This window comes from Semicossyphus pulcher, unplaced genomic scaffold (genome assembly GCF_022749685.1).
Source record: "Semicossyphus pulcher isolate SPU_LCO1_2020_fin unplaced genomic scaffold, fSemPul1.0.p SCAF_10, whole genome shotgun sequence".
Lineage (NCBI taxonomy): Eukaryota > Metazoa > Chordata > Actinopteri > Labriformes > Labridae > Semicossyphus > Semicossyphus pulcher.
In genome coordinates this window covers 4,658,703-4,686,474 of record NW_027211604.1, presented here as the reverse complement: position 1 = coordinate 4,686,474, position 27,772 = coordinate 4,658,703, and the positions used below count along the sequence as shown (strand labels likewise).

Genomic DNA, 27,772 nt, shown 5'->3' with positions numbered 1-27,772 from the left:
CGCTGGTTTAGCTCAGTCAGTAGAGCAGGCACCACATGTACAGAGGCTACAGTCCTTGTTGTGGCGGCTGCAGGCTCGACTCTCGTCCGCAGCCCTTTGCTGCATGTCATCCAGTTTCCTCTCCTAATCTCTTAAACTGTCCTATCAAGAAAAGCAAAAATGGCCCCCAAAAAAACCTTTAAAATAAGACAAAACAAGAATTTGAGGGAAAGATAATCATAGATTTGAGAAAACAACAACAACAAACCGGGGCTCTAATTTTGAATCATCTCTGGACCAGCCACTGTTAGTCCCTGGCTCCCAGGTTGAAACAAACTCTTGATGTAAAATGTTAAACAGACTTTTTTGTGTATATACTCATATAGTGCTTTTCTAGTCCCTTGTGTACCACTATTATTGGCATCATAACCATCAGTATGTATTGTCTGTTGTTGTTGTTGCTCTCTTTGCCTGTCTCCGTCCTGCCTCTCCTTCTGTCCCATTTTTCGGCCCATCCAGTCTCTTCGGATGTTCAACATGAGTCTGGTTCTGCTCGAGGTTTCTGCCTCGAATGTTGCTAAGCGCTACTCATGGTGGATTCATGTTGGGTCTCTCTATAAATAACAGAACAAAGAGTCGGTCTAGACCTGCTCTTTTTGTGTCTTGAGAGAACTTTGGTTATGATTTGGCGCTATACAAATAACACACACATTCATATACTGATGGCAGAGGCCTAAGTGCCAATCTCCAATCTGTATCTATGTGCATTCATACCCGATGGCAATTGTGGGGTGTCTTGCAAGGACACTTTAACATGTGGACTGTAGAAGTCAGGGATCGAACCCCCAACCCTCGGACTGAGAGACGATCGACTTTAACACTGAGCCACAGCCGATGTAAGATGTGTGCCGACAGACAACCTTCATTATGGGAGCACAATGACCTTTAACAAAGAGGTTCTGGCTAAGTTGTGCAGAAGTTAGTTATGTATCTGTGTTACGTTGCACATGAGAGGAAACATGAGCTGTGAAAAGAGGATGCTGGTGAGCTCTGTGCACCGCTGTATCACAGGATATAAGAAGCTGTGCATTGTGGACAGCAGCCACAGGTGATAGATATGATTCTGGAACTCTGTGCCCTCACATGAAAGATCATTAAATGCACTGCAGCAAAAGAAACGTAGGTAACCATAAATATCTTAAAAAGCAAGCAGCCAGACACTGAAGCCCTCAGCTGGTAGTTAAACAGCTCCTAGTGTGGAAATATTCGGACACATCAGGACGCAGGCGAGGCTTCAAGGCCTTAAATATTTGAAAGTAGTCCAGACTCGATCCCGAACTCAAACCCAGATTGTTTACTTGCCTAAATGCAACATTAGCTACAGTTTGTGGTACAAACAGGAGATGATTTGCTCAGGTCATGTGGAGTGATGTAATTTGGATGCAATAGTTATGTAAACCTCTTTAACAGCGTGTTTATTTCCTCATTCCTGTATCTGTGTTGTAAGCGCTCGTGCTTGTGGTAGCACCGGGCGGAAGCTGTTCCTGCAGTCGGTCTGAATGTACAAGAGAATGACCTTAAAGCTTTAAAACAGCTTCACGTGTGCACATTGATTTCTTGAACACAGTTAAAATCGGTCCATTTATTTCCCAAACAATTTGGCTGCAAAGAATTGGTAAATCTTGAACTGTTTTGATCATAGCTGAGGAAATGAAAGATGCTGTGGGAAGGAAATTAGCACAAATTAGTCCTAAAGCACAAGCATGAGTTTCACCATCAAGCAATCAATCAGAGAAAGTCGTTCCCTTGAGAGCAGGCGGTGTCTTTAGGTATTCATTCATTAGCTTTGTCTGATTGTTCTTTGTTAGATTTGGCATTGAGCACAAATATAAGTGTCGCTGACAACAATTTGTTTTAACGACGAACGAATCTGAAACTTTGTCACCTCACAGGGCGGGAACAGGAGCCTGTTCTGAACTTTGAATTATGTGTGAAGAATTGGGTCCAGACATTTTCCAAAGTTGCCATTTCATTCATTCAACTCACAGTGGTAAAAACTGTATATTTATATATGAACGTACGCACAATATAAACGAAAGAGTGGAAACAATGTACAGGACTGTTGGCTTCCTTGCAGAGTGTCGGACGTCAACAGTTGCCCACAGGGTGTCCAGCTAGGCAGCGATATGCCAGAAATGCTGGCTGTAACGTGTCTCAAATGTAAGGGACATACCCTAACACTTTATTGGGGACCTTTTCCGATCCATACGAGACTAAATCACCGAAGACATTTATTTATCCGTTGATGACATGATGCCTTTCTCCGGCGACGCCCCGTGGAGTCGGAGATAAAAAGGTGCTGGGCGACCTTTTCAGAGCGTCTCTGACCTGCTGCCTGATGAAGCCTGATTGCAGATGAGCATTTAAAACAAACACATTTAGTCTAGACGAAGCTACAGAGCAGCAGGAACGTCCTCTCTGCTTCTCTTTCTCACACCTCGCTCTGCAGACTCTGTTGTGACTGCTGTTTGTGGTGACTGGCAGTTAGCAGAGCTGAGGATCGAGCAGAGCACCTGGTTGGACGGCTGTTGTTGTGACTGATGGTTGAAGTGTGTGTCTGCTGGTGGAAAGCAGGACGAGTCCAGAGTGAGAAGGGGACAAGTGGGTCTGAGTGTTTTAAAAAGAACAACCAACATATATGCACGAATACAGATAATAGTCCAAACTTACACATCAGCTGACCACTTCCATTAAACTGACAAGATTAGTTTAGCTTAGTTTAGTTTATTAGTTTCACACAAGAATATAAAAGATACAAAGCACATAAAGAAAATATAACAGTGTGTGTGGATGTTCTAGGAGGTATATAAAAGGTAATACAAACCACCAAGATAAAGTTAGACATACTTTGGCATCATATTTTAAACATGTTGGCATTGCACAGCAGACTACAGTTTACTAAATTAAATAAAAACTGTCTGAAAACTGGAAAAAAAAACAGAACTATTCGTTAAAAAGTTTGCTGATAAACAGGACACCCAAACACAAGACTTGAGTTGTTTTCTTACAAACGTTTGCAAAGTCAGGAATTAACACTAAGGCCTGAGATTAATCATATTTTTGTGAGATGAAACTCAAAAGTCAGAGTTTATAAGCGGTACTTTAAGGCAACACCACAACCTGCCTGCACATGTACAGATGAATTATTAAAACGTTTACAGATCAGCTGAGGTTACCAGTCAGAGCTCTTTCTCCATTTTTATTAAATTGACCTGATAGGGAAAATAATTAAGCTAGAGCTACATATTTTGCCAATTTTAGCATTACGCAACAAACTGCAGTATTTAAAATTATATAAACTGTCTGACGGTGCAATTTGCCGATAGAGGTCACCAGAACAGATGATAAATGGCTCCTTTTGAAAAGAATAGCTTTCAACCACATGTTTAAAGCTTGTAAGTGGACCTTTATGGAAATGATGAATCATATTTTTGTGAGTTGAAACTCAAAAGTCTAAATTTATCAGCTGTGTGCATATGTAACGTAAAAGTTTAATAGATTTGCTGTGGTTATTAGTCAGCGCTCTTTGTCCACTTCCTTTAAACTGCTCCCTTATAATACATTTAGGCCATGCACACACGTACACGGGTATATTTCAAAACGTAGCTTTTTCGTTTTGGCCTTTCGTCCACACACAAATGCCGTTTCAGGTCACTGAAAACGGATCTTTTGTAAAAACTAGTGTAAAGACTTTTAAAAGCTCCGTTTCCGGGGAGACGTGTAGGCGGGTTAAACCTGGGGTAAACGGTTCGTGATATCAGGCTGTGCGCCTTTATCTCCTTTGATGCGTCACAAATGAGGCGACATTCATTGCAAAATTACGTACTTGACATAAACAGTGATGCAACAGGACTGTTTACGTGTTTACACATACACTCGTCTACCATATTGAGAATCAGAGGCATCAGTATAGTTTTTTTCAGACATTTGATCGGCCGCGATTCTTCTTCTTCTTCTTCTTCTTCTTCTTTGCATGACCGGGTTGTATCGCCGCCTGTTGGTGTGGCGTTAACATGACAGAGTTTCTGTTGTGTTTTCGTTTGGACGGGGATTTTTTTATAACCGTGCTTGTGTGGACTGGGTTTTTTTTGGAAACGAAGGAGGCCAAAACTCCATTGTCAATAATACCTGTGTTTGTGTAGACATGGCCTTAGAGAGTTTGGACCTTCATATTTTTAACACTCTAGCGACGCTCAACAAACTACGGTTTCTTAAATTAAAGGAAAATGTCTGGACGCTGGAAGAAGATACCACATCATCTGTTACAGTGTCCGTTCAACTATTAGAGTTTAAATTTAAAAAACATAAATCAACTCAACAAAATATAATTTGAAACCATGCTCGTTTTTTAAATGCACTTTGAAAGCTTGTAAGTAGACCTTAAGTTTATTTATTTTTAACGAATGTTTTTAAGTCAGGATTGAACACAAACTTTAGAATAATCATGTTTATGAGATGAATCTCAAAAGTCTGAGTTTACAGGCAGTACTTGAAGGCAGCACCTCACAAATCCATCATAAATCCTGTTGACTTTGGGATCATGTTTCTGTTATTAGCCTTTATAGTCAGACACCGTGATGTCATGTAGGTGCTTTAGGATGCAGGCACCCACATTCACTCACTCTTCAGCCTCCTCTATAGACAAACTATAGCTTATTATAGATTGCTATTGACAGGAGCAAGCAGTAACAGAGGTTGAGGGCTGTGGTAATGGCCTGTGATTGAACACCTTGTGCTGAGGTCCCGCTGCTCTCTGCCTCATTAACTCTGGCAGGTCCTCTGTTCAGCACGCTGCAGTGCAGGCCACAGCCGGGACGCGTTTAACTGTCTCCACCACAGTCACAGAAGCAGACGAGCAGAAGGACTGCGATGCTCGTGCTGAAATGTGTCTTTCAGCTTCTTTGGTCAAACATTACAGCTGCGTGTGAAGCTTGTAAGACGGGGTAGCATGCGCAAGATATTCAGTAGATTCTGTGTTTATTTACAGATGTTTGGGGTGAGAAATGTTCGTTTTACATGCATGATCAGGAGCTGTAGTTGACGTAGCAACGGTGATGTTGCCCGTTGATTTATGGACTTCAGTTTTGTAGCTTTAACTTGGGCATCGTCGGCATCGCCGTCATGTTTTTTCTGGGGCCAAAGGTGACCATATTTGACACATTGTCTCGATCCTGCAGGTTGCGGTTGTAGCGACTTGTCACTCACAGGTAGCCACGCCCCTAAGCATACCTTGCTTTATCATCAATTTTACTCTACATGGGACCTTAAAGTACAAAATAAACATCATGCTGTATTAAAGAAGACGTGAAATAAGAGATTGAGATCATAAACTTATCACGAAAATATTGATGGAGTAGGCTCATTTTCCTGTCTGATCTCATCGAGTTATTTTTACAGCCAGTGCAGTCGCCCCCTGCAGGCCATTAGAAAGAATGCAGCTTTGGACACTTGTGCTTTGACTTCCCGTTGAAACCACGAGGCTGAATCCACTTTTAGTTTTTGTTTGCCAAGTGCCAAATGACAATAAAATTTATCTTATGACAGGTCTAGTCTGTACTCTTTGCAACTTTATTCCACCAGTTAGCAAGCAATCAGCAACAGCGGCATTGAAATAACTTCTTTGAAAAAGGCAGAAACCTCCAGAAGAACCTCGTTGGTGGACGGCCGCCTGCCGCAGCTGGCCTTTAGAAAGGATGAGCAATAGAGCCAGGTGTAAACAGAATAAGATTACCTATTGAGAACTCACATTTGAGGCCAATAATTGAGATCTTATAAGAGTTTCCTCGGAGCAGTCTGGTGCTTGGTTTCCCTGCCTCCACATCAGAATCAGTAAAAGTAGCCAGCCTCCACCCTCAGTCCATTTCTTTGCTCTGTGCCCATCCGGCCACTGTCACCTCCCATCGGGCAGTATTCCTCTCCATTACCGGCCTCCGTCCGGCCCCCACTTAAATAACAGCAGCCCTGCCACTCCAGCCCCATTAAGATACTGCCGGCACTGCTGCGGCCGCGCACACAGACAGCCACAAACTGCCCGAGCCTTTATAAATAGATGGCTGGAGCAGGAGAGAGAGGCTGGTTAGAGGAGGTAAATTATTCCAAAACAGCCGAACAGGACTCAGACTAAGAACCCCCCTCACACCTCTCCGGCTCCTCCGGCTCCTCCGTTCAGGTGTCACTTTGGGCCGACTCAATTTTACACTGTAATGGACCTCCTGGGTCAACTCCTTTTCCACAGCCTCTCCTTCCTGTTTTATCTCTGCACCGCTCTCTTCATCTATCAGCGTCAGACAACACCTCTTACTCACTTTACACACACATTATTCTCCGTACCGACTGTACAGTTTGTACCACTTAATTTAGTCTCACTCTAATCAGGGTCCACACTACACTTTACTGTGTTTGCAGACAAGTAGGGGAAACTATAGCGAGTGAAGTGGCTTCTCCTGCTGTTGAAAGGATGTTTTAAAGAATGGATTTTCATCAACCTTCAAACACCGTCTTTGGCAGTCGCTCTTTTAGAACATTCTAACTCTGCAATGTGTTCGCACATACAGTCTTTCACAAGGCTGAAGCTTGCAGACGTGTTTGCATTTTGCATATTCTTTCACATTTACACAGTAGTTTAGTATGTTTCTTTTTCATTTACAAATGCATTGTAGACATAATCCCCTCCTACTCCTCCTCCTCTCTCTTAATCAAACAAGTCCAAAGAACAAAGGTTGTGATTTCTGTTGAAATATATTCAGTCCAGAATCTCTTTGCTTAATCTTTTTGACCATTTTAATGTGACTTTAACCAACTGTATGCATTTACTTTTTTATTACTGTAGCTAAAGTGCTGCTTTTCTTGGCCAGGTCTCTCTTAAAAGGTAGATCTCTGATCTCAATGAGACAAACACGGATAGATAAATAGATAAAGGTTAGATATACGATTTTCATGTAAATAAATGTCTGTTAAGTCACTATCTATTGCCGAATGAGCCGAATTATTTTTCTTACTTCAGCGGACCATGTGTTCCACATTTTGCATTTCACATTAGACCCTCCTTGAACACAGAAAGGGTCCAACTCTTTGAGTGAGTTACAGAGAAAATGTATGTTTGTACCCTCGATGTATGTGATGTATTTATGTGCAGATTTAACTGCCGGATATAGGAGCGGTTCAAAGCTAAAAAAGTAGAGACTAGATCCTTGATGTCGTCATCTCTCAGGACTCTTCGCCTGTTTGCTGTCTCATGTTGCTTTAAAAACACACCTATAAAAGCACTAATCATCATCCTTCTTTTAAAGTTGACACATACCTGCTGACACGTATCATTCATTTACCTTAACGTGACTGTAACTGCCCTGACTTCAAAGTAAAAGCCCCTTTCATGCAGCCTGTGCAGCAAGCTTTGTTGTCTGTGTTTGCTGGGTCTCATATTTCCACCTTGTCCACGCCTCAGCTAAGACCTCAGGTCAGAGGTCTGATAACCTTTTACATTCCTAAACCTTTTCTTTCGTCTAATTCTCCATCTTTAAAGTCTCTAAATCCCTCCTCCTCCCTCTCCTCTCTCTGCCTCTGGAGCACTTCCATTTTCAACCTCTCCAAACATCTACAATAACAGCTTGTTACTTTAAGTCTTTAATGTGATCGTGAAGTATTTGGTCTCAAGGCGGCCTGGAGGAAGAAGTCCACTGCGTGTGCTAGCCAAGCTAAGATACTCCTTAGATAAACTAGGTAAGAGGGAGAGAGATAGAGAGAGAATGGAAGTGAACAGGAGGCACGTCTGTCAATCAAAGCCACTTAAGTACCTGCAGTCCTAGAGGGATTCCAGAAGCAATCGACCCCAGTCAATAGCCCTCTTCATTGATAAAAGCAGAGAGGAGGAGATGGGACGTGCAAGTGAATACAACAGGAGAGGACTAGCTTAGCATTAGTTACATGTAGTAACTAGGTTGCCTTTAAGCTAGCTGGCACAGTTCGACCAACCTTTTTGCTTTACACTTTTAATGGAGAATTGAGGGAATAATCTGCCTTTACTTTAACTTCTCCACCAATTAGAATAACAAGACATCCAGTCAATAAAAGGTTTTACATTTACTGTTATAGGCTCAGTTTGCCTGCAGCGCTTTGGCAGAAGCCCAGTGTTACAGAACAAGTGATGCTGTATATGTTCCCATTGTACTGAAACACAGAGGATTTGTTAGTTTGCATGAGAAATTACATTTGCATTATAGCTGAACGTTAAAGACACAAACTACTGACACTGAATCTTTAACTTTATTTGTATTATATAGAACAATCAGTCAGGCCTGTTTCTCCCCTTTCTTGCACCCCTCCTTTGGCTTCCTAAAATTCACAATAAACTACAAGATCCACGGTTACATTTCCAATCTCCTTGTTGCTTTTTCAAACCTGTCGGCCACTCCCATCCTCAAATCTCAGCCTTTTATGCATCCCTACCTCAAAGTGAAAAACAAAAGGTGATCATGCCTTTGCTGCTTTCGCCTCAACCCTCAAGAATCATCATCAGGACGGCTTAATCTTTAGCTCAGCAGCTTTTAAAATCCCTTATGCATAGACCAGCCTTCTTGCACATCCCCATCCCTGTTTTCCTTCTTTATTATCGGGGACGGCTGGACTTGATCGTCTCTTAGACCTGTAATATACTTTTTAACCTTGCATTCGCGCACACAGCCGTGCTTCATGAACGTAATTGTTCACATACATGTATGCTACTAGAGGGCACACCAGAGAGCTCAGGCCGTATGCAACTACCGTCTGTGTGGGATGTAAACAACAGACATGGTGACACTCGAGGAGGTTACTGTGATGTTCATTCTGAGATCGCGGCAGAAAAAGCGACAGCTTTTGTGTGTTCTGTGGACACATCACACCGTCGGCAGCGTCCACTCCGTCTCTCCAACATGTTCCTCCGTGCTCAGACGTATCGGTCCCGGACTCGTTTCCATTTAGTTTTGCAGGTTTTTTGAGGACGTGCGCAGCCAACACTCCAAAGAGACGCAGGGAACGCATGGCGGCCACGCGAGTTAAAAACAAGTACATCTCCAGCCTTAATCGGAAGGTTAGGGGTTCGATCCCTGATGGCTAAAGTTCACATGTCAAAGTGTCCTTGGGCAAGACACTGAACCCCAAATTGCTTCAGAAGACACATCCATTGGGTATAAATGTGATAGATCCTGTTAGGAGATTAGCACTTTACTTAGCAGCCTTCACCATCAGTGTATGAAAGTGTGTGCAAAAGGGTGAATGTGACATGTAGTTTAAAAGCACTCTGAGTGGTTGGAAGACTAGAAAAGCGCTATATAAGTGCAGTCCATGGTTTGTTGTGTCTCTCATGATGATGTGTGTGAAGTGCATTATTATAAAGTGCTTTCAGAATAAAGCTTTACTTACTTGTTTCTCAATTGTAATAAAGAAATGTAAAGGAAAACAAGAGTCCACATTTCCAGACCCATGAAGGATGGATGAAAAGTGGAAACGTAGCATGCACACATCAATGTAATATAAAAACACACTACAAGGTGTCCTTAACGTCCTAGAAGACAAGATGTTCAACATTGTCAGCTTTCTACCGCAGAGCAAATAATTTTCACAACAGCAGAGACAGTTGATATCTATCAGAACTTTTCAACCCTAAAACATGCAGCAAAGCCTCTCCAGAGAGTGGAACATCCTCAAGGTTACATGAGGATGTTCTGTGCAAATGTTCATGACAATCTGCCCATAGGAATGTTATATTTCTGGTGTAAAAGTGCTCAATCGTCCCTGAAGACGAGCCTAGTTAAAGGTCAGTGGGTCACTAATATATCAGCAATCATTGTCACCTTTAGAGTGATAAATAAGTGCGTCAGGTTTTCAGTCATTTCTATTCAACAAGAATCTAAAGGAAGCTCTTCACTCCTGCAGATTCACCTGTTTTCTCTCCTGTACAACAAAAGAAACGGAGCTCAAGTCAGGGAGGGAAAGTCTGTCGATATTTATCTCTCTCCTCTAAATGCACCAACATTAGATTTTTATTCCCCTCCCCCGGTTTGTACATCACGTTCCTCTACTCCAAACTGGATCTCCTCTCTTTACCTGCTGCTCCTCTCCTCCCTTCCTCCTATCATCATCCTCCAGCGCTGCATCCTCCCTCCATCCCTCGTCTTCGGCGCGCAGAGCAGCCCAGACAGTGATTGATCTGGCGCGGAGGCTGTCATGGGCCCTCCTCCTCCTTCAGTGGTTATGAACATGAGGCGGGCTGCTCTTCATAGATTTTTAAATTAGTGTCAGCTTTGCCCCAAAGATGTGTTATTGACTGATGAAATAGAAACTGAGCTCCAAACACTCAGTCCTTCCCCAGAGTTTTCCCCAGCCTGGTAATTGAAAAAGTGTGAAGGGAGTGTGTTCAAGGGAGCGTGCAACTGTGTGTGTGTGTTTGTTCCTCTGTTTGTGGGTTTTTTTCTGTGTTTGTGTGCTCGCAACTGTGCGCTCTTTATCTCTGCTGGAGAAAAATGCACAGTGCTCGCTGGAGTCAAGATTCGATTGAAGTATTGCATAGGAGATCTTTATCTCTCTACACACCCACTCTGAAACACGAGCATTTTGTGCACCTTTAATCCTATAAATACAGCATGTAAGCCTCTGCAGGCACACTTAGTAAATGTAATATATCTGAGCCAACGATATCACACCTGTTGCATATCCTGTGGCTTAACTATTGTGTTCATGCACAAGCTTTAATGAAACTGTTTAAGTGAAGCTGGTGCTGGTTAAATCCTGAAATCTCTCTGTAAAAACATGCAGCAGGCAAAGGCAGCATGAAGCTACAAAGCTAATAGTCAGGTTGTAATAAATCTGTGCCTAAACTGCCTCTAACTCTCCTGTTGCGTCTTTTGTCTCTGCAGGCTCGGACATGGCCATCTTCTGCCTGCTCTGTGGGAAGCGTTTCCAGACCCAGACGGCGCTGCAGCAGCACATGGAGGTCCACGCCGGCGTTCGCAGCTACATTTGCAGTGAATGCAACCGGACTTTCCCCAGCCATACTGCACTCAAACGTCACCTACGCTCTCACACAGGTCAGTGGAGACATTTCATCTTCACTGCAGTCGAAAGGGTCGGTAGCAGCACTCGCTACACATCTTCACTGCAGTGGTTAGGGTGAGAGTTTATGGAGGATTGCTGCAATATCCATCCTTTCGATTTCAGCACCTACTCCAGGGCTCCAAGACTAGACCTGATCTGTAATCTGCTCCCACATTAAACCCAAATATCTGCACATGTGTAAGCCTCTGGGAGATTTTATAATCAGATTTGAAATGAGGGTGGAGTGGTCTTGTGAAGTTAGAGCCTCTCGCTCTGCCCCTAAAGCCAGGACACTCAGATCAAGTCCCAGTCACAATTCAGCGCAGGTGAGGGCTGGAAGACAGAACGGCTACACCTCTAGAGCCTTACCTTCCTCATTAGTGATTTGTTATTAGCTTAACATTCCTCAAAAACTAAGCAGAAAAGCTTGTGATGACCGGTCAAAATAAATCGAACCAAATTTCCTTATAATTTCCTGCAGGGTCCGACCACACCTTCCAGTAATTATTCCTCCTGGTCCGACCTGTTTGCTTCAGTTTCTCAGGTGCAAAGCTGCAGCAGCATCTCTGCTGCTCAGCTCATGCTCCTCATGCTTAAATAAGGATTTGCAGTGAACTTGCATCACCACTTGCGTGTGCGTGTCCCTTTAAAGATCGCTCTTGGACGTCCTTCTGCTACCAGACTGCTAATAGAGCTCAGCAGACAGTGCAGAAGGATTCGTATTGACATCGGGGATTTGTCATCAGTTGAAAAGAACTTCGAGTGTTATGTCGCCGAGATCAGCGCCGTCTGAAAGATTATAATTCAGACAGTTTAAATCATTGAAACTATTTGAAAAGAGTTGGAGCGTTAATGTCTGAGTGGAGCATTAATTGCTGAGATGAGCCACTCAGCGGTTTGTGCGAACATTTGAGGAGAAAACAGCACTTAAATGTGTTTTTGAGCTGTACATTTGACCTCCGACCTGTGGTTAAAGACAATATTATAATCAAACACTATTATTATGTTGCATAAGAGCAGGGCTAGATTACCATCTGATCCCAGAGCAGGTTCACCTTCTGGTTTAATTTAAGCTTTGTTTATTCATTCATAAGGGAATGTGCTCTATTTTAAAACACCACGATAAAAGCCTGAAGGTGTGACCCGCTTCATTTTCTTATTTGTTAAAGGTTCATCATTTCAAACAGTGTTATGTTTATGTGCTGCTCATTGCTACATTTATTTGTGCTTAATGGAGGCCCAGAAGCCCCGAAGTTATTGTACCAGTAGTTGCACTATAACAGCTGAAAAGCACGTGTTTTCTTCTTTACATTAAGGCGTATTTTAACATGATAAGGGCTCTTGTCATTTTCATATGAGAATGTAAAATGTCAAACCTAAAATTTTCCACATTTTCCCATGAATATATCAAAGTTTTAAACTTTATTTATAGTTTTTTCGTCCAGGAAACAAAGACATTCAAATACAAACAAACATACAGCTCCGGAAAGAAAACATGACATCACTGCAAAAACATGTTTTCCTCTGGTGCTACTATTTACAGGTTTGTGTTTGTGTTAAATTAACTTTTGTTTTATTATAAACAACATTTCTCACTACTTCCAAATCAAATATTCTCATTCAGGTCTTTTATTAGCAGAAAATGTGGACTGGTAAAGAAAACCAAAAGATGTTTGTCAGCTGGAAGAATGCAATGAAAACAAGTTCATGTTTAAACAACAGAATGTTTTAACTCAGGAAGAGTTCACAGATCACCAGATCACGTTCATGCGTCTCTGCATGCTCTCATGTCTGTCACAGCGCTGTTCGGTGACGTGAGGCCGCTCTCGGAGCAGCTCGACTTTGTTAACATCCGTCTTCCTCTTGATCACATTCAGGAGGTTTTCAGTGGGGTTCAGATCTGGATCGGGCCGGCCGTGACGTGCAGAGAGAGATGCTGCTTTAAGGAACATTTAGAGTGGGCTCTTATTTTTTTCCAGAGCTGTGCGTTCCCTTCATTCCACCCAAAAAGCAAGACACGTGAGAAAAATAATAAATGATAAATAACTTGGTACAAAGGGAGAACAAAGATGTTGATAATAGAAGTAACAAGATGATTGAATAAGTGAATAAGGATACATCAAATACTGGGTAATATTAAAAAATACAAAGACAAAGGTGCCGAGTTGGTCACAAGTAGAAGCACTTATTGTTCCGACAGTTGTTGTAAGGATGTAAGTATGCATAAATGCAGACCTACATTTGCATAACCTCCACACAGACATTAATATGAACTGAGAAAGGCATGCCTGCCTGTGTCAGTTCAAGTAATTAGGTACAAGCAGACATAAAGGCTCATGAGGTCACGACCCGCCCTCATATTCAGAGTAGGAAGTAAAACGGTCCAGAGGAGACAGATCTTTTATAGAATCAAAGGAAAACACAGATAGAGAGTGAAATCTAGTTTTTCTTCTTACATACATTAAAATCTTAATTTGTGCATGTTTGCATTCAGATATTGAGCTAAAATTTTCGTCTAAATTCTCTATTTTTCCTCTCAAATCTGCGTCATAGTCTGAGAAATGTGTGCAAAACCGACCACCCTGACTCACAACCAGCATCGTCATAGACAAATATAGCTTACAGTGACACACACTAAAAAGCCGTGTTTTATTTTTAGTAAATGGGAGTGAATTATGTTATGCCAGCCCGGTTGCATTGCTGCTCGAGCTCAGCTGAATAAACAGCATTAATCCAGGTCAGCGCCGAGTGAATTCTGCAGCAGTCAGACGAAGCTTATTTACAGTGCTGTTTTTTTCCTCTTGTTTTTTTCTTCAGTCCACTAGTAATTCTCTCAGCGCCGGCTCTCTGCCGAGGCGAGGCCGGGATACTAATACATTGTTGCGAGGGAGCAGAGGTAGCCTGACGGATGCGGCTATTGAGAGTGAAAAAGAGGAAAAAAAGCCATGACAGAATATGAACACATGGAAATGAATCCCATTTCAGCGGCGAGGGATGGATGCTTTTTTCCCCCTCTCTTTCTCTCCCTCTCTCACCCAGCCGCCTGTCTGCGACCTTAAATAACAGTCTCACTGTCAGAGCCGATTTAGCTCACCAGCGCACGGATAAATATTTGAAACGAAAGGCAGTGAGATGAGAGCAGTCGGCCCTATTTACAAGTCAGGCGAATACACCATTAGTGTGTGATGGTGGGAAAGGCTGGAGGGGGTGCAGGGGGCTGGATGGAGCTGCTTGAGCCGCCCGTACAGTGGCGCACATCTGCTCCGTCTAAGCAGACATTGGAGAGGACACAAGCAGCGTCCCTGATCCACCTGCCCACCCGGGCGACGCAAATGTCACCTCAGCTCGTCTCCTGAGCCGCAGATGAGGCTCCGCAGCCTCGTGCCACTTTGAACCTCATCCCGCTGCGGGCGTGCGTTAAATCACAATGAGCCCACCGTGAAAGCAATCGTTTAAATATGATGTGCAGCCTTTTGTCAGGGGATTATAAAGTCAGCAACTCACACAGCCATCACAGGAGCCAGAAATAGGTCCTAATTTACCCTCCAAAAAAAGAAGACGAAGGAGAGGCTTGGTGTTCCTCCACGTTTACACTTTGATGTTAATAATCTCATTCACACTTTGCTGAGTAACGAGGCTAAAATAGGGTTTGAGAACAGGCGGAGTGAGACAGCGTTTCCACCTCCTAAGTTTGCCCACATGGAGCCTTGTTGGTTTATACAGACAAGGTTTTTGTTATGTCCTCAACTCCTCAGGTTATCACCCTTTTATCTTTTTATTCCAAGTCTCGTTAGCAAGAGTCTAGGTTTGGTTTTAGCATAAAGAGGACACAACAAAGTGAGAAAACAATATAGTGTTTTCCTAAGCTTAGTCTCACTGATTTTATTGGTTTCCAGTCTTTTTTTCTTGTTGTCTTTGATTGTTTTTCGATCTTTTTCCTCCAACCCCATCAAAATATTGAGCAGCATTCAAGAGGTGAAGCACTTGTTGCATAAGATTTTACAACTCATCATCCACGACTTTAAGCTAAGTGATGCGTTTGAGGGACATTTAAATCATTGGAAACCATTTAGAGCTCAAATTTCATCACAAAGGAAAAAGGGGAAAGTGTGTTCGATGAATCATCTTGAACAAAGAGGAAGTAAGAGGTCAAATGGAAACATGTTATAGTCAGCCACCTTTTGCACCAAAACAGTGGTTAAGCAATTAAAAGGCAATATTAGTTGTGTTTTATATGGATTAAATGTTCATTAATAGTATGTTACAATAATAATATATGTAATAGTATGATTAGATTGTATAGTATTTGGTCTATATTAATCATTGAAGCTTTAAAAGGGACAAACTGTTGGTTCCAATAAGATCTTTGTTTTGGCTTTTGAATTACACCGACCGACTCTTAAGAGCATAAAAAGTTACAGAAATTACATATATATAACTCTTAAAATAAGCTTTAATTTGTTTCAAAGGTTCACATCGGTCTAATTGTTTTTTTAAAAAGCCCTTAAACCTCTCCACAGTCAGTGCTGTTTTACTGTCCAGCTGTCAGTCATGACTCAGTTTAGAGAAAGGAGCAAAATGTTGATTGGCTCATTTGACTTGTCTTCAATTATAACCTTTTGCTCACAGCAATAAACTTTACGACCAGCAGTAAATATAACCCTGGGTTTCGCCTCGCAGGCGGCTCTAACCTCTGAGAGGTGGAGATGCTGGACCAAGATTAGTGGATGCAATGAGCGCCTGGAAGAACGACTGGGATCTACTTTGCAAGAGGAAAATGCTCCAAATTTGGTTTCATGTAGATTCAGATTTAGAGGTGGAAAGTCTAATCCACCTGTTAAGCATCTAAAAGGTTTTTGTGTAAACATTCTGCACTTAGCTTTATTTGTAAATGATTCATTCATTAACGTAAAAAAACAGCCGGAGCCGTGAAGTAGATCCAGTCGTATCAGGGTTACAATGTTATTTCAAGGTCAGAGTATTCAGGTGCAACAGTTGGGTCTACTGATGAGGTTTGGACAATACAGCAGCCTTTAGCCCACAAATACGTTCACACCTATATGCAAAAAGTACGGAAGCCCTAAGCTGACATGCTGACAAAACAAGCTTTGATATCTCGAGATAATGAGATAAATAAGTCGAGATCTCGAGAAAACAACCGGAAATTACTCAGAAAAGAGGGTAAATAAAATGTATGGATGCATGTCCGCTTTGGGCTTCCGTAGGTTACAATGGTATTTCAAGGTCAGTGAGTATTCAGGTGCAACAGCTGTATGGTGCTGTTAATGAGGTTTGGAGAATACAGACGTCTTTAGCCCACAAATACACACCTATATGCAAAAAGTCCTAAGCTTCAGCAGCAAGCAGGGCTCAATTTTGGCGAGATCCCTGTAAACACCACAATCTCAATTCCGAGTATTCACCCCTAATTTTAATAGACAGAGTGTGGCAGCTCATCCAGCCGGAGAAAGCTCTCTAGATATAGCTCGGCTATTGGTTGAATCACCGCTCTGTTGTATCAACTGACAACAGAAAAGCAGCAAAAAGCACTTTTATAGACATTCATTACGTGTGCTTCATTTTACCTGTCTGCCGCCTTATCTGGTGAACGCAGCCTCGCCGCTGCCGCTCTGACACTGGATCACCATTTAGGACGAGGGAGAGAGAACGGGTTTAATGGTGTTTATTTCAGCATCTTAATCATGTCATCTCTCCGTCTCTGCCTCGCTGCGTCTTTCTGCTTATTTTCCCCGCGTCTACCTGCTGTTTCATCACCTCCATCAGCTCCACGTTGTCTCTTTATTTTGCTTATACGTCTGTAGTGCACGTATATGCTAAAGTGTAGCTTCAAAACAACAACATGGGCTTCTAACAGTGGCATTCATAGCAGCTGTGCCATTCCCCTTCCACCGCACACACACACACACACACTCTCCCTACACAGACCAGGCCTTCATTAATATTCCGTTGTTGTGCACTGTCTGTGTGTAAGTGTCTGTGTGTGTTTTTTTTTAAACTCGGAGCCAATTTGCTGTCTGCTGTGGCGGGGTGTTTTGTGTTCGCAGCTGTATTTGATAGCGCTACAGCCAGAGAGAGAGAGAGAGAGAGAGGGCGAGAGAGAGAGAGAGAGAGAGAGAGAGCGGTGAATTGAATTTAGAGAGAGAGAGAATGAGCCAGTTCTGGTGCTGGCAGAGATGGAGCCCGGTGATTTACAGGCTCTTACGGTATATAATGAACACGCCCCGGGTGCCCACGGGCGCAGGCACCCTCAGCAGACGGCCTGTGGGGTGTCAAAAGAGAAGATGGGGGTGTAAATGTAGAGGTGGTGGAAGAGGGGGGAAAGGAGGGGCAGGGGGGGGGGGGGTCAGGAGACGCAGGTGGTGATGCTCGGGGGCACCCAAGGGTCCACTCACCATTCTGTGGTTCCACCTCACTGTGCTGGGTCCTCATCTGCGGCCATGTGGGCACAGCAGAGAGAGAGGGAAGGAAAGGATGAGAGGAGAGGACGCAGTATTCAGATTTGGGATGGACAGAGGACATGTTCTCCGAGCCCCCCCGTGAGAATATCCCGACAAAATGAAGTCCTGTCAGGCCCTTTACGTCCTCACGGTGTGATTATAGAATCATGTCTGATTTAGTTAAAGCTCTGCAGAGCAGCTTTGCACTTTGGCGTCCCCGAGTGGCTGCAGGAGATAACGTGCATGATACGCATCCTGAGCAGGGACAGGATGCTGGAGCTGGACAGCAAACGCCTCTACAGATGACACCAGACATACTTTTATCTGCGCTCTGTTTACTGTGTGGACATGCAGCATCTTTTGCATTATGTGTCGTCTACTTATAACCAAATCAAGCAGTAGTGGACAGTGCTTGAACTGGATTATAAAGGCTCTGTTACTAGCAAGACATTGATAGTTTTAGGGTTTTTGGACAGGGGGGTCAGGCTTGACTAAATGAACACAATTTCAGCACTTGAAGTTTAAAAGCTTTAAGAATATATAAATGAAAATAATTGAGTTAAAGTGGTTTTAAACTTTAATTAGATGTGGATTTTTGAGGTGTTTGTGAAGTCAGAGAGAAGTGTTACTCACGTCAAGGCTTCAGAACATCAATTTAAAAATCTTCAAGTGATGTCAAGGACACCCGATCCTCATAAATATATGTTGTGTTTATATGACTCTTGATTTAAGTGGACTTCTAAAAGAAGAATGTGGAGTGCACATGTTTTTAAGTAATTGTTTAAATGATTAAACGCTGGTGAATTCTTTAAGGTAAAAACCTTGAGAAAGTGAGCTGCACTCTTTCCTGCTAATTCCAGATTTTGATGGTGTTTGCTAACGGCAGACGTTAGCGCGGCAACAGGACATTAAGCGTAAATAACCCTCCATAGGCCTCCTGTAAGTATTAGCATCCCGCTCGCCGCTCTGATCGGAGGCCCTAATTAAAGGCAGGTGAATCTGAGCTCAATTATTATTCCTGCGGCGTCGCGCGAGCCCACCGAGCTCCGTGATGGATTGTGATCTCTGCTGTGGTTGAAACGCTAGAAAGAGCACAATGTCTTACAGCGGGAGCCACTGATAACTTCACGCAGACAAATAAAGACTGTCACTTTTATTGATTTTTACCCCGCCCCCACCGCCGCCGCCATATACACCCACATCCCCTGCTCCATCCCTGTCTCGGTTTTATCCCTCCCCCCCCCCGCACGCACACCCCTCAATCCCCATCAAAGCTTCCCTTTAATGGGAAGGCGTCCAACATCACACGGCATAGAAAACGTTTTCTTCCATGAAAGTATAACACCTCAAAATGTGATCAGCATTTTAAAGGTGTCCACATCTTCTCCCTCTTTAATCCCTCCTTCTGTCTCCTCCTAAATAATCCAAATAACCGCATACATACTGTATACAAAGACATAAAATCTTGAATAAAATATGCAGGATGGAATGGAAATTGTCTCTTAACAGCGGGGCAGCGGCTGCAGCACATAACGAGAAATGCAATTTATTCCCTGGCACGTTGCTGCTCGGACAGGCAGATAATGAAAGGCATAGGTCACTGATGGTGACTTAAACCTGCAGCGCTGGACTGAAATACATTAATAAATATCCACAACATTACCGGGCTGAAGAGTGCAAATGACGCAAGGAGCAGCTCCTCATCAAACACCCGAATACAATTAGTCTTTGGACTGCTGGAAATCATAATATCCCCGATCATTGACATCAGAATATCCATTACAGCTGCCCTGTGCTCCGGCAGCCCGAGGTGCAGAGCGCTGATGCCTGTTGTCATTCTCATTTACACATACTGAACGGCCACTGCCAGCTGGGTGTGTGAAATACAACGTGAGAGAACATTTACTCAGTTCGACAGGATTAGACAGGGAAGACATGAAGGGAAACAGAGTAAAGGTATGAGGAGGCAGACGGAGAGACATTTGGCTACTTCATTTGCACTTTTAGTGTCTTCTCCCAAAAATGACCAAGATATCTCCCGTAATGCTTTAAATGGAGAATATCCAGAAGATAAAATAGCTTGAATACAGCTCTGAACTTTTTTGTCCATGTCTTTTTATATCCACGGCCTTGTTCAAAGGGCTTTGCTAATCTTGATTGCATTCAAATGTTTTTTCCAAAAGCCCGGATAGTAAGAAATCACATGACATTTGCTTACTGGATCCGGGGCCTTATTTGCAGTTGGTTTGAAATGCATTTCCAATCAGATGTCTACAGATGCGTCTCTGTCCAGATGCACTAACCACTTTAAGCTGATTTATGTCTTTTCTGTCACTTGCAACACGATGATGTCAAATCCAGAGCGACAGAAGAGCAACAGATTGGCTAAGAAGATGTAGTTTTTAATTACATTATTCTTATTGCCTATTTTTTATCTCATTCTATTTAAGTCTTAATTGTTAATTGTTCTGCACCAAAATCACCAACACAAATTCCTTGTATGTGTGAACCTACTTGGCAATAAACCTGGATTCTGATACTCCTGCTAATGGGAAATCAACACAGTAAGCAATGTGCAAAAGATTTCTGTAACGTGATCGCGTGAGCCCGTTAGAAAACTGTGTCATAAGTGACTCTTATATAGCGCCTTCTTACTAGGCATGGGTCATAAATTTCGAATATTCAAATTAATTAATCATCATTAATTTATTAAAAATCGACTATTATCTCATCTTAAAAACATATTTTTCCCATTGTTTTTACCGGCGCCTGGTTGTACTGCTGTAGGCCTACTACTGCCAGACGGTGGCCGTAGCGCATCTGAAAGCTGTTTGCTAACCGCCATTAAATAACAAGAGCAGAAGAAAGCATTAGCGCCACACAAATCTGACCTGATGCAGAAAATCATCTAATTTGAGATATAATATGATTTGCTTGCCGTCTTGGACACATTTTTAGTGTTTGTCATCTTTAGTTGGTGTTAAAAACTAAAAAAAACTTTGTGCAAGATTTAAAAAGAGCAAAAACTCTCATTTTCCACTACTATGGCTAAGGCAGGCGTTGGACATCCACAAGTACTTGATTTATGTTAGAGAAAGATGGCCGTCGTGGTTGATAGAAGCCAAGCTTCACTGTTGGTGAGCAGCAGTCTGCAGTGTCAAAGACAAATTGCCTCCTTCTCCTTAAGAAGTTTGCAGCGCTGTAACAACATTACCCTACATCTGCCTGAGATACTACAGTTATTAATCACACAATCGCAAGAAGTCGCTAGTAAGGAGAAGCACAGATAGTGTTATAAGTGTTTCAACAAGCAAGTGAGTTATTGGATTTTAAGATGACTTTCACCTGATGTGCAAACATTTTAAGAATTTCAGCTCGTCGTCCTGCAGCAACACAAGTCGATGACAAATACAGAGCCTCCATCTGTTAACAAAACCGTCCGTTCAGAGAGGCAGAGAGTTCAGAGAGTCGGCCAATCAGAGAGATGGATGACGGCTGGAGGTCTTCTTCCAAGTGAACTCTGATGTTGTTCATTTAGAGCAAGATGGTGATCAGATAAACTACATGAAACAACCCAACAGTGCATCCATGAATTACCCAAACGTACACCACTGTGTCAGATGCAGCACTGCTTTTCTGACTGCTCTCGTTAGCCAGATGTGATCACGGACAGTATTCATATGATTGTCTGAGACTTAAACCTTTTTACAACCTTCATGAAACAACCATCTTGTTGATATCCAGCCCAGAGGAGGTGGGGAAAATGCTGTTTGTGGTGCGTTGGATTAAAGGGAAGACTATTTAATTTAAAAGACACACAAGCATTAAAGGAGCAGTTCGCCCCTGAAAGTAGTCAGTCAAAGATACTGTTCTCTGTAACCATTTGAAGCAATAATATCTGTAATTGGTGCCATAGCTGTGGAGAAAGTTGTACAAGCAGCTCATGGTTTCGCCCATTCTACATTCCTACAACTCCCAGGGTGCATTGCGTCCCTCCCTCTGAAAGGAGCGGCCCAGCGAGAGACGCTGGAGTGACATTCTACCGTTTTCGCTGCAGGCAATGGCTCAGAGCGGCACAGAATCTGAAATAGGACAGGAATATACCGGTGGATCATCTAAAAAATCTTCGGGTCTGCAGGCTACATTTCAAACCTGACGATTTTGAATGAGATATGACATCGGCGGCGGACGCCCTACATTGAGGAAGTGTAGTTTAGCGAGTCCCTGGCCTCAGCCAGATGACGCGTTTAAACGTAGTCTGGCGGAGGTTTTCCAGGGCCCATTGGAGAAGCGGATAACGTCCTCCAAAGGCACAGAGCCAAATTGCATTTTTTTCCTACCCTAATGGCATTAGCGCCACATAATAGCGCGATAGGACTGAGGTTGAAAATCAGCAAATTTGCCCTTTAAGAAAAGATGTAAAGGTAGCACAAGACGTTGTAGATTTAAACGGTAAAAAGAAGAAGAAAATGATCTAAAATAGATTAAGAACACGTAATGATCAGTCAGGTTATTCATTCAGTCATTGTAAGACTGAGCCTGCACGGTCAATAATTCATCTCCTGGCCAGTGAACAGCCATGACAGCCTACAATTATTTAAGGATTTACACAAAGCAAAACAGCAGCAGGTGATTTGTAGAAAAGAACAAAAGACTGGTTTCATTGTTGGCTGGTTTTCGAGCCTTTTAAGTGGATATTCGTGAGAGCAACACATTTTCATTCATCACAATAACTCAACATATCAAATATATTTCGAATATTTGTGCATTTAAATGTGAGAACATCTTCCTTTATACTCCGTCAGTCCTGCCCTTCAGTCAAGAAGTCTTGTATGTTTGTCTTCTCACAGCGAGATCTCGTCTGCAGATGAAGTAAACTCGGCTCTTCTCTCTCTCCACATTACAGCAGGGGACCATCCATTTGAGTGCGAGTTCTGCGGGAGCTGCTTCCGAGATGAGAGCACGCTGAAGGGCCACAAACGCATCCACACCGGGGAGAAGCCCTATGAATGTAACGGCTGTGGGAAGAAGTTCAGCCTCAAGCACCAGCTGGAAACCCACTACCGTGTGCACACAGGTACGGTCATCAAAACTGACAGGGAAGATGTTTTAGGAGAAAAATGCAAAATGTTTTCATGTTGATAATCAAAGGTTTTTTTGTCCTAGAACTATTTCTTGATTTGCAAATGCTTAAACTTCTGCCCAATGCTATAGCACGGCTTGCCAAATATGGTCTGTGTGCATGGGTCTGGTCTCTGCAGGCACATTGGCACCAAACCTGTCCACCTCACTGTGACAAAAAGACGCTGAGAAGCAGCTTTCGTTTGCCAAGACATGGACAAGAAATTCCATTTAAACAACCAAGATAGAACTTGTTAATGGGCAAGATTTAGATGGGTTTGGTAGGCTAGCTGTTTATATCTACTTGAAGTGATTATTCTAAGCTAAGCTAGCAACTTCCTGACTCTAGCTCTCTACCGAGTACACAGTCATATGACTTGGGTTAATCTAATGTAATCATATCTCTAACAATGTTGATCTTTTATGGAAGCTCTTCAACATATTATGTGCTTTAAAAAAAAAAGCAAAAGTCTGCATGCTAAGCTAAAGTAACAACTTCGTGACTCTCTTTCCGGACCAAGCACACATTCATGAGACTTATGCTAATCTAATCTAATCTCACTCGCAATAATAAAGCATATTTCCCAAATTTTTTACCCTTTTCATGCAAACTTTTCCACATATAATGTGCTTAAAAAAACGAATGTCTTCATGCTAAGCTAATATTACAACTTCCGGATTCCTCCTCCGAACTGAGAACTCAGGCATGAGACTTTAAGTATATTTCCAAAAAATGTTCTGTCTCCCCCTATCAGCACAGGGTCACGAGACTCTAATCTCACCTCATTATCAGAAAGAAAACACATAAAGGTTGAACTTTTTTGGGAACTTTTAAACCTACATTGTGTTTAAAATACACACGCAGCGATTTGTTTCTTTTATTATGAACTATTAATATTGTTAAACACCTACAAATACAGAATCTGTCTTGCTGTGTTCCGCGTTATCATGACCACTTTCAAATGAGCAATGAAATATAATTTCATGCTTCCTAATTGAATACAAGTGTAACATTTCACAGCACCGCGTTGCCCCTATAAGTAATACAGTGTTGAAGCACAGTGATGCAGCTTTTCTGTCTATTAAAGGACTCTGTTGTTGGAAATCCGAGTTGCACGGCTCAGACCAGAGCAGATGAATATCTTTGTTGCTGTGATACAGTAGATGGATGCCTCAGAAGACTTTGTATTGATCCCGGTATATTTAGAGCCCCATAAAGATGTTGACACAGTGATAAGCTGGGTGCCCTGGAGAATGAGTGCACGCCACGCAGCAGACGAGTGAGTGAGGATACCACGGGTGCTCACCAGGATGGCACGCTGCCAAGGCTTTATGCTTCCTCACCATCGCTTTTTCTCTAACACACACACACACACACACACACGCACACAGCAGCCCCCTCCCATCTCCTATTCAATAAGCCAGCTGTTAAGCCACACTATCAAGGCAGCCTGTCCAATAATTGGCTCCCCTCCGTCCACCCTTTCCCCTTTTGTGTGGGGGAGGGGGCTTTGCGTTAAGCCGGGGAGCAACAGCAGATAACAAGAGCAAGTGACAAGCTCACAGTCAAAGGCCACCTCGCACAAAAGGGAGCTGCTTGATGAATCATCGACATTGGCAACCCAACCCAGCCGCCCCCTCCTCTCCACACATCCCAAATGCCAATGGCGGATCAATACCTGGGACCCATTTGCAATTCATTATTAGCTGCTTATTTGAGGCGACTCTGTTTACAGTCTGGTTATCAATATCAACCTAGTGCAGGTGTCCACACTGCTGCACAGAAACACATGATGCTGCATCACTGTATTTATGCTTATTGGCTAAATAGCGCAGTAACCCAGCCCTGCACAGAGGTCAAGGTTAACCAGGCCTCCAAAAAAACACACGACAGGCCGAGCGGCTGATGCATGAGGACGCCCGTTTTGCCCGCGCCGATGCGTGAGGCCTCAGCTGAAAGGTGACAGCGAGCGCGGGGCCAGATCACTTCCGACAGCTCATTTCAAATGCCATTGGTAAAGGTCAGCATTTACATGTCTAATTTACGTCTGCCGGCTTGAGCGCTGGCGGATTATTCCCTGCCATCACTCAAATCATTAGCACATTTAGGATGGCTGCTGTTGCTGAATTGAAATGTGCCTCTCGAACGTAGCAGCCCCCCCCCCCAGCCACAGCAACAGAGCCAGGCTGCACTCTGATTTATGACACCTTCAGGAGTTCTCCATGGCAGCAGCTGTATTTAGTGTAATGTAGCATAGATGAGGTGATTGGAAAGAAATACCCGACATTTAAGCATCACATGTTCCAGGGATTTTCACCCATTTTGATCCCAATCTAAATTTTATTACATTGTTCTTATCTCAATCACCACAGGCCTGTTTGAATATCCTCAAATTTGAAGGATCTATATGCCACAGTTTTCACAGTCATGTCTACGCTTATGATGAGATTAACATTCACAAAGTCATTGGTGAGATCCGCTGACATACATCTACAGCAAAGTCAGACGGGTAACCAGCTTATTCTGAAGCTTTATAAGAATCAGCGTTAACTCCTGAGTTGTGTCTTTTGGTGGTTTTCAAAAGGAGATCTAAAGAAAACAGACATGAGCATTAATAAAGCAAAAGCAAGCCATTACAAACCTCCACTGCCACCTTTGATAGTTGCATATTTAACTGAAGAGCAGGCATTATCTTTTTTAATTTAGTCCGTTACACAGCATGAAAAAAGCTTTGTGTTATAGGTGGGCTTCTGCGTCAATTTATGATGCTGTGGGACCCTTATTCTTTCCGCACCACTGTTTATTCTGGCCAGGAATAAAAACTCTCAGCCCGCTGCAGCTCCTACACAGATAAAATAAAATTAAGTAGTAAAAGCTTAAAGTTAAAATCTTCTCAAAGATTTTCATTTAAATAAATTTCACTGTCTATCGCCGAATGAGGTAACACAATAGTGATTGAGCCTATGGTCCACTGATGAAAGCCTTTGCATTTGCAGTATCACAGACTGAGTGTCTGTGGCGACTTTCACGGAAAAAATCACAAGCGGCGCCCAGTTAGTGACACGTTTTCCATCAGCCAGCAGTGGTTGGTCTGCCAGAGAGGGTAGGCGGAGCTAAGCGGCTGTTTTTCCGCTCTCTGCAGGTGTTGCGAGTAAACAGTAATCTACTATGGCTGAACAAACAAAGAAAAGATGGATGACTACAGATACAACTTCAACAATAAGTGAAAATCCAAAGAAAAAGAAACAAACTCGACGCTCAGATGAAGCAAACAGTCTAAAAAGGAAAGCGACCGTCAGCCAGGAAAATCAAGAGTTACAACCGGAGCCAACCGTGGACGTAGCACATGCAACACTGTCTGGATATCTGGGAAGTGTGCTCCTGTAATTATCTTTTATCACCATAGGTGGCGCCAAAGAGAACGAAACTGAGATCTTCAAGATTACCATTTTAAGCTAGCTCACTGACAATTAAAATAACGTTATTTACAAGATATTCAAAATAAATTAACACATCAACAGGTAACATCAGACACAATAACATGTTAGGAAATTAAAATGTACAAAAGAATATGATGAATAAGAGGACTAAACTGGGGCTGTGAATAACAATACTGGTAAATTCTGGAGTTCTGTGGTCCTCCTAGTCACACAGACACCTGCCAAGTACAATAAAGCAGTGAAAGACACGGGTTCAGATATGACCCTCTTAGACTTGCTTGGTTCCAAAATCCAAAGGCAGTAATGATAATTGGTAACAACTTAAAACAAAGGATTTCCATCCCATTATTAGTTCTAGAGCTGTAGTTTGATGGCAGTGTGTTGGTACAGTCTCTCAGAGGTAAACAAACTCCACTACTGTACATTCACACCTTTATTCTTCTGTCTCTTTCCAATTATTGGGGGCAGTCGGAGCGGAGTACGTGCGGTCTTTTACGGCTGCTCAGGAGACAGTTTGAATTTCACTCCTGGGTTTAACTTGTCACAAACCGTGTACACAGACCAATTAGAATAACAACAGCAGAATCTCCGGTGGGCCAACAGGGGGAAATCTGTGGTCTCTAAATTAGTAGTGATGGGATATTTTTCCCTCCTGTAGCCTCGACATTCAGACCTTTCTTCTTCTTACACAACAGGTTTCATATCCTGCTGCCTTATCTGTCAATAGACAACATCTTGTCATTAAAGGTGCTGTAACTCAGTGGATGTCATTTTTGGCCAGCGTTCGTTCATTGTTTTAATTACTAAAAAGAAGTCGGAAAGAAAAGCAGCCAGACAATCCGACTCCAAGGTTGGCCAATCTTACTGTAGCTGTGCACAGTTTTCCTTTGCAAGTAGGGATTGTCGCCTGTCGGATTGCCTGATTGCTCTTTTTTCACGTTGCATTGATGCTTGCTGTGTTAACCAGAACACAGACTAATACAGCTCACTGTATTTCTGAATCAAATGTATGTACTCCTGATTAACAGGCACATCACGCTTCAACAAGGACATTACACAGTCATTGAGTGGCACTTTGGCTAACCCAGTTGTTGTCTTCAAACCCACCCCTATCATCCTTAGGTGAGAAGCCATTCGAGTGCAAGCTGTGCCACCAGCGATCCAGGGACTACTCGGCCATGATCAAGCACCTGCGCACCCACAACGGCGCCTCGCCCTACCAATGCACCATCTGCCTGGAGTACTGCCCCAGCCTGTCAGCCATGCAGAAGCACATGAAAGGCCACAAGCCCGAAGACGTCCCTCCAGACTGGCGCATAGAGAAGACCTACCTGTACCTCTGCTACGTCTGAGGCCGGAAGAGAGAATGAAGAGATGGAGGGAATGGGTGAGGATGAGGGTGGGGACGGGGGTTGTGAGGTAAAGGGGAATGTAATTGAGCAGAGAGGAGGCTTGAGAGGATGCGGTGAAGTGTTGACGATGGAAGAAAGTCAACGGCAAGAGACTCGAAAGCAAGAGGGTTTGTTTTCTCTTTTTTCTTTACATGCAAAGGCGGCGGCGACCGACGACGGGGTTAAAAGGGTGGTGATGATGGGACAAAAGTGCTAAGAAGAGGAAGACTTGGACTTGGAGAGAGATTCTCC

General features: G+C 43.0%; 1 protein-coding gene across 1 annotated transcript in view; it reads left to right on the top strand.

The window, feature by feature from the left end:
* Positions 1 to 27,488, top strand: part of zbtb16a (zinc finger and BTB domain containing 16a) — a 165,934-nt gene extending 138,446 nt beyond the window's left edge. Inside the window, exons 5-7 of the mRNA XM_069673198.1 lie at positions 10,932 to 11,102; positions 22,474 to 22,644; positions 27,252 to 27,488. Coding sequence (XP_069529299.1) covers positions 10,932 to 11,102; positions 22,474 to 22,644; positions 27,252 to 27,481 — 572 coding nt within the window. The 3' untranslated portion in view covers positions 27,482 to 27,488. The remainder of the gene's footprint in view (positions 1 to 10,931; positions 11,103 to 22,473; positions 22,645 to 27,251) is intronic.
* The last annotated feature ends 284 nt before the right edge of the window (positions 27,489 to 27,772 follow it).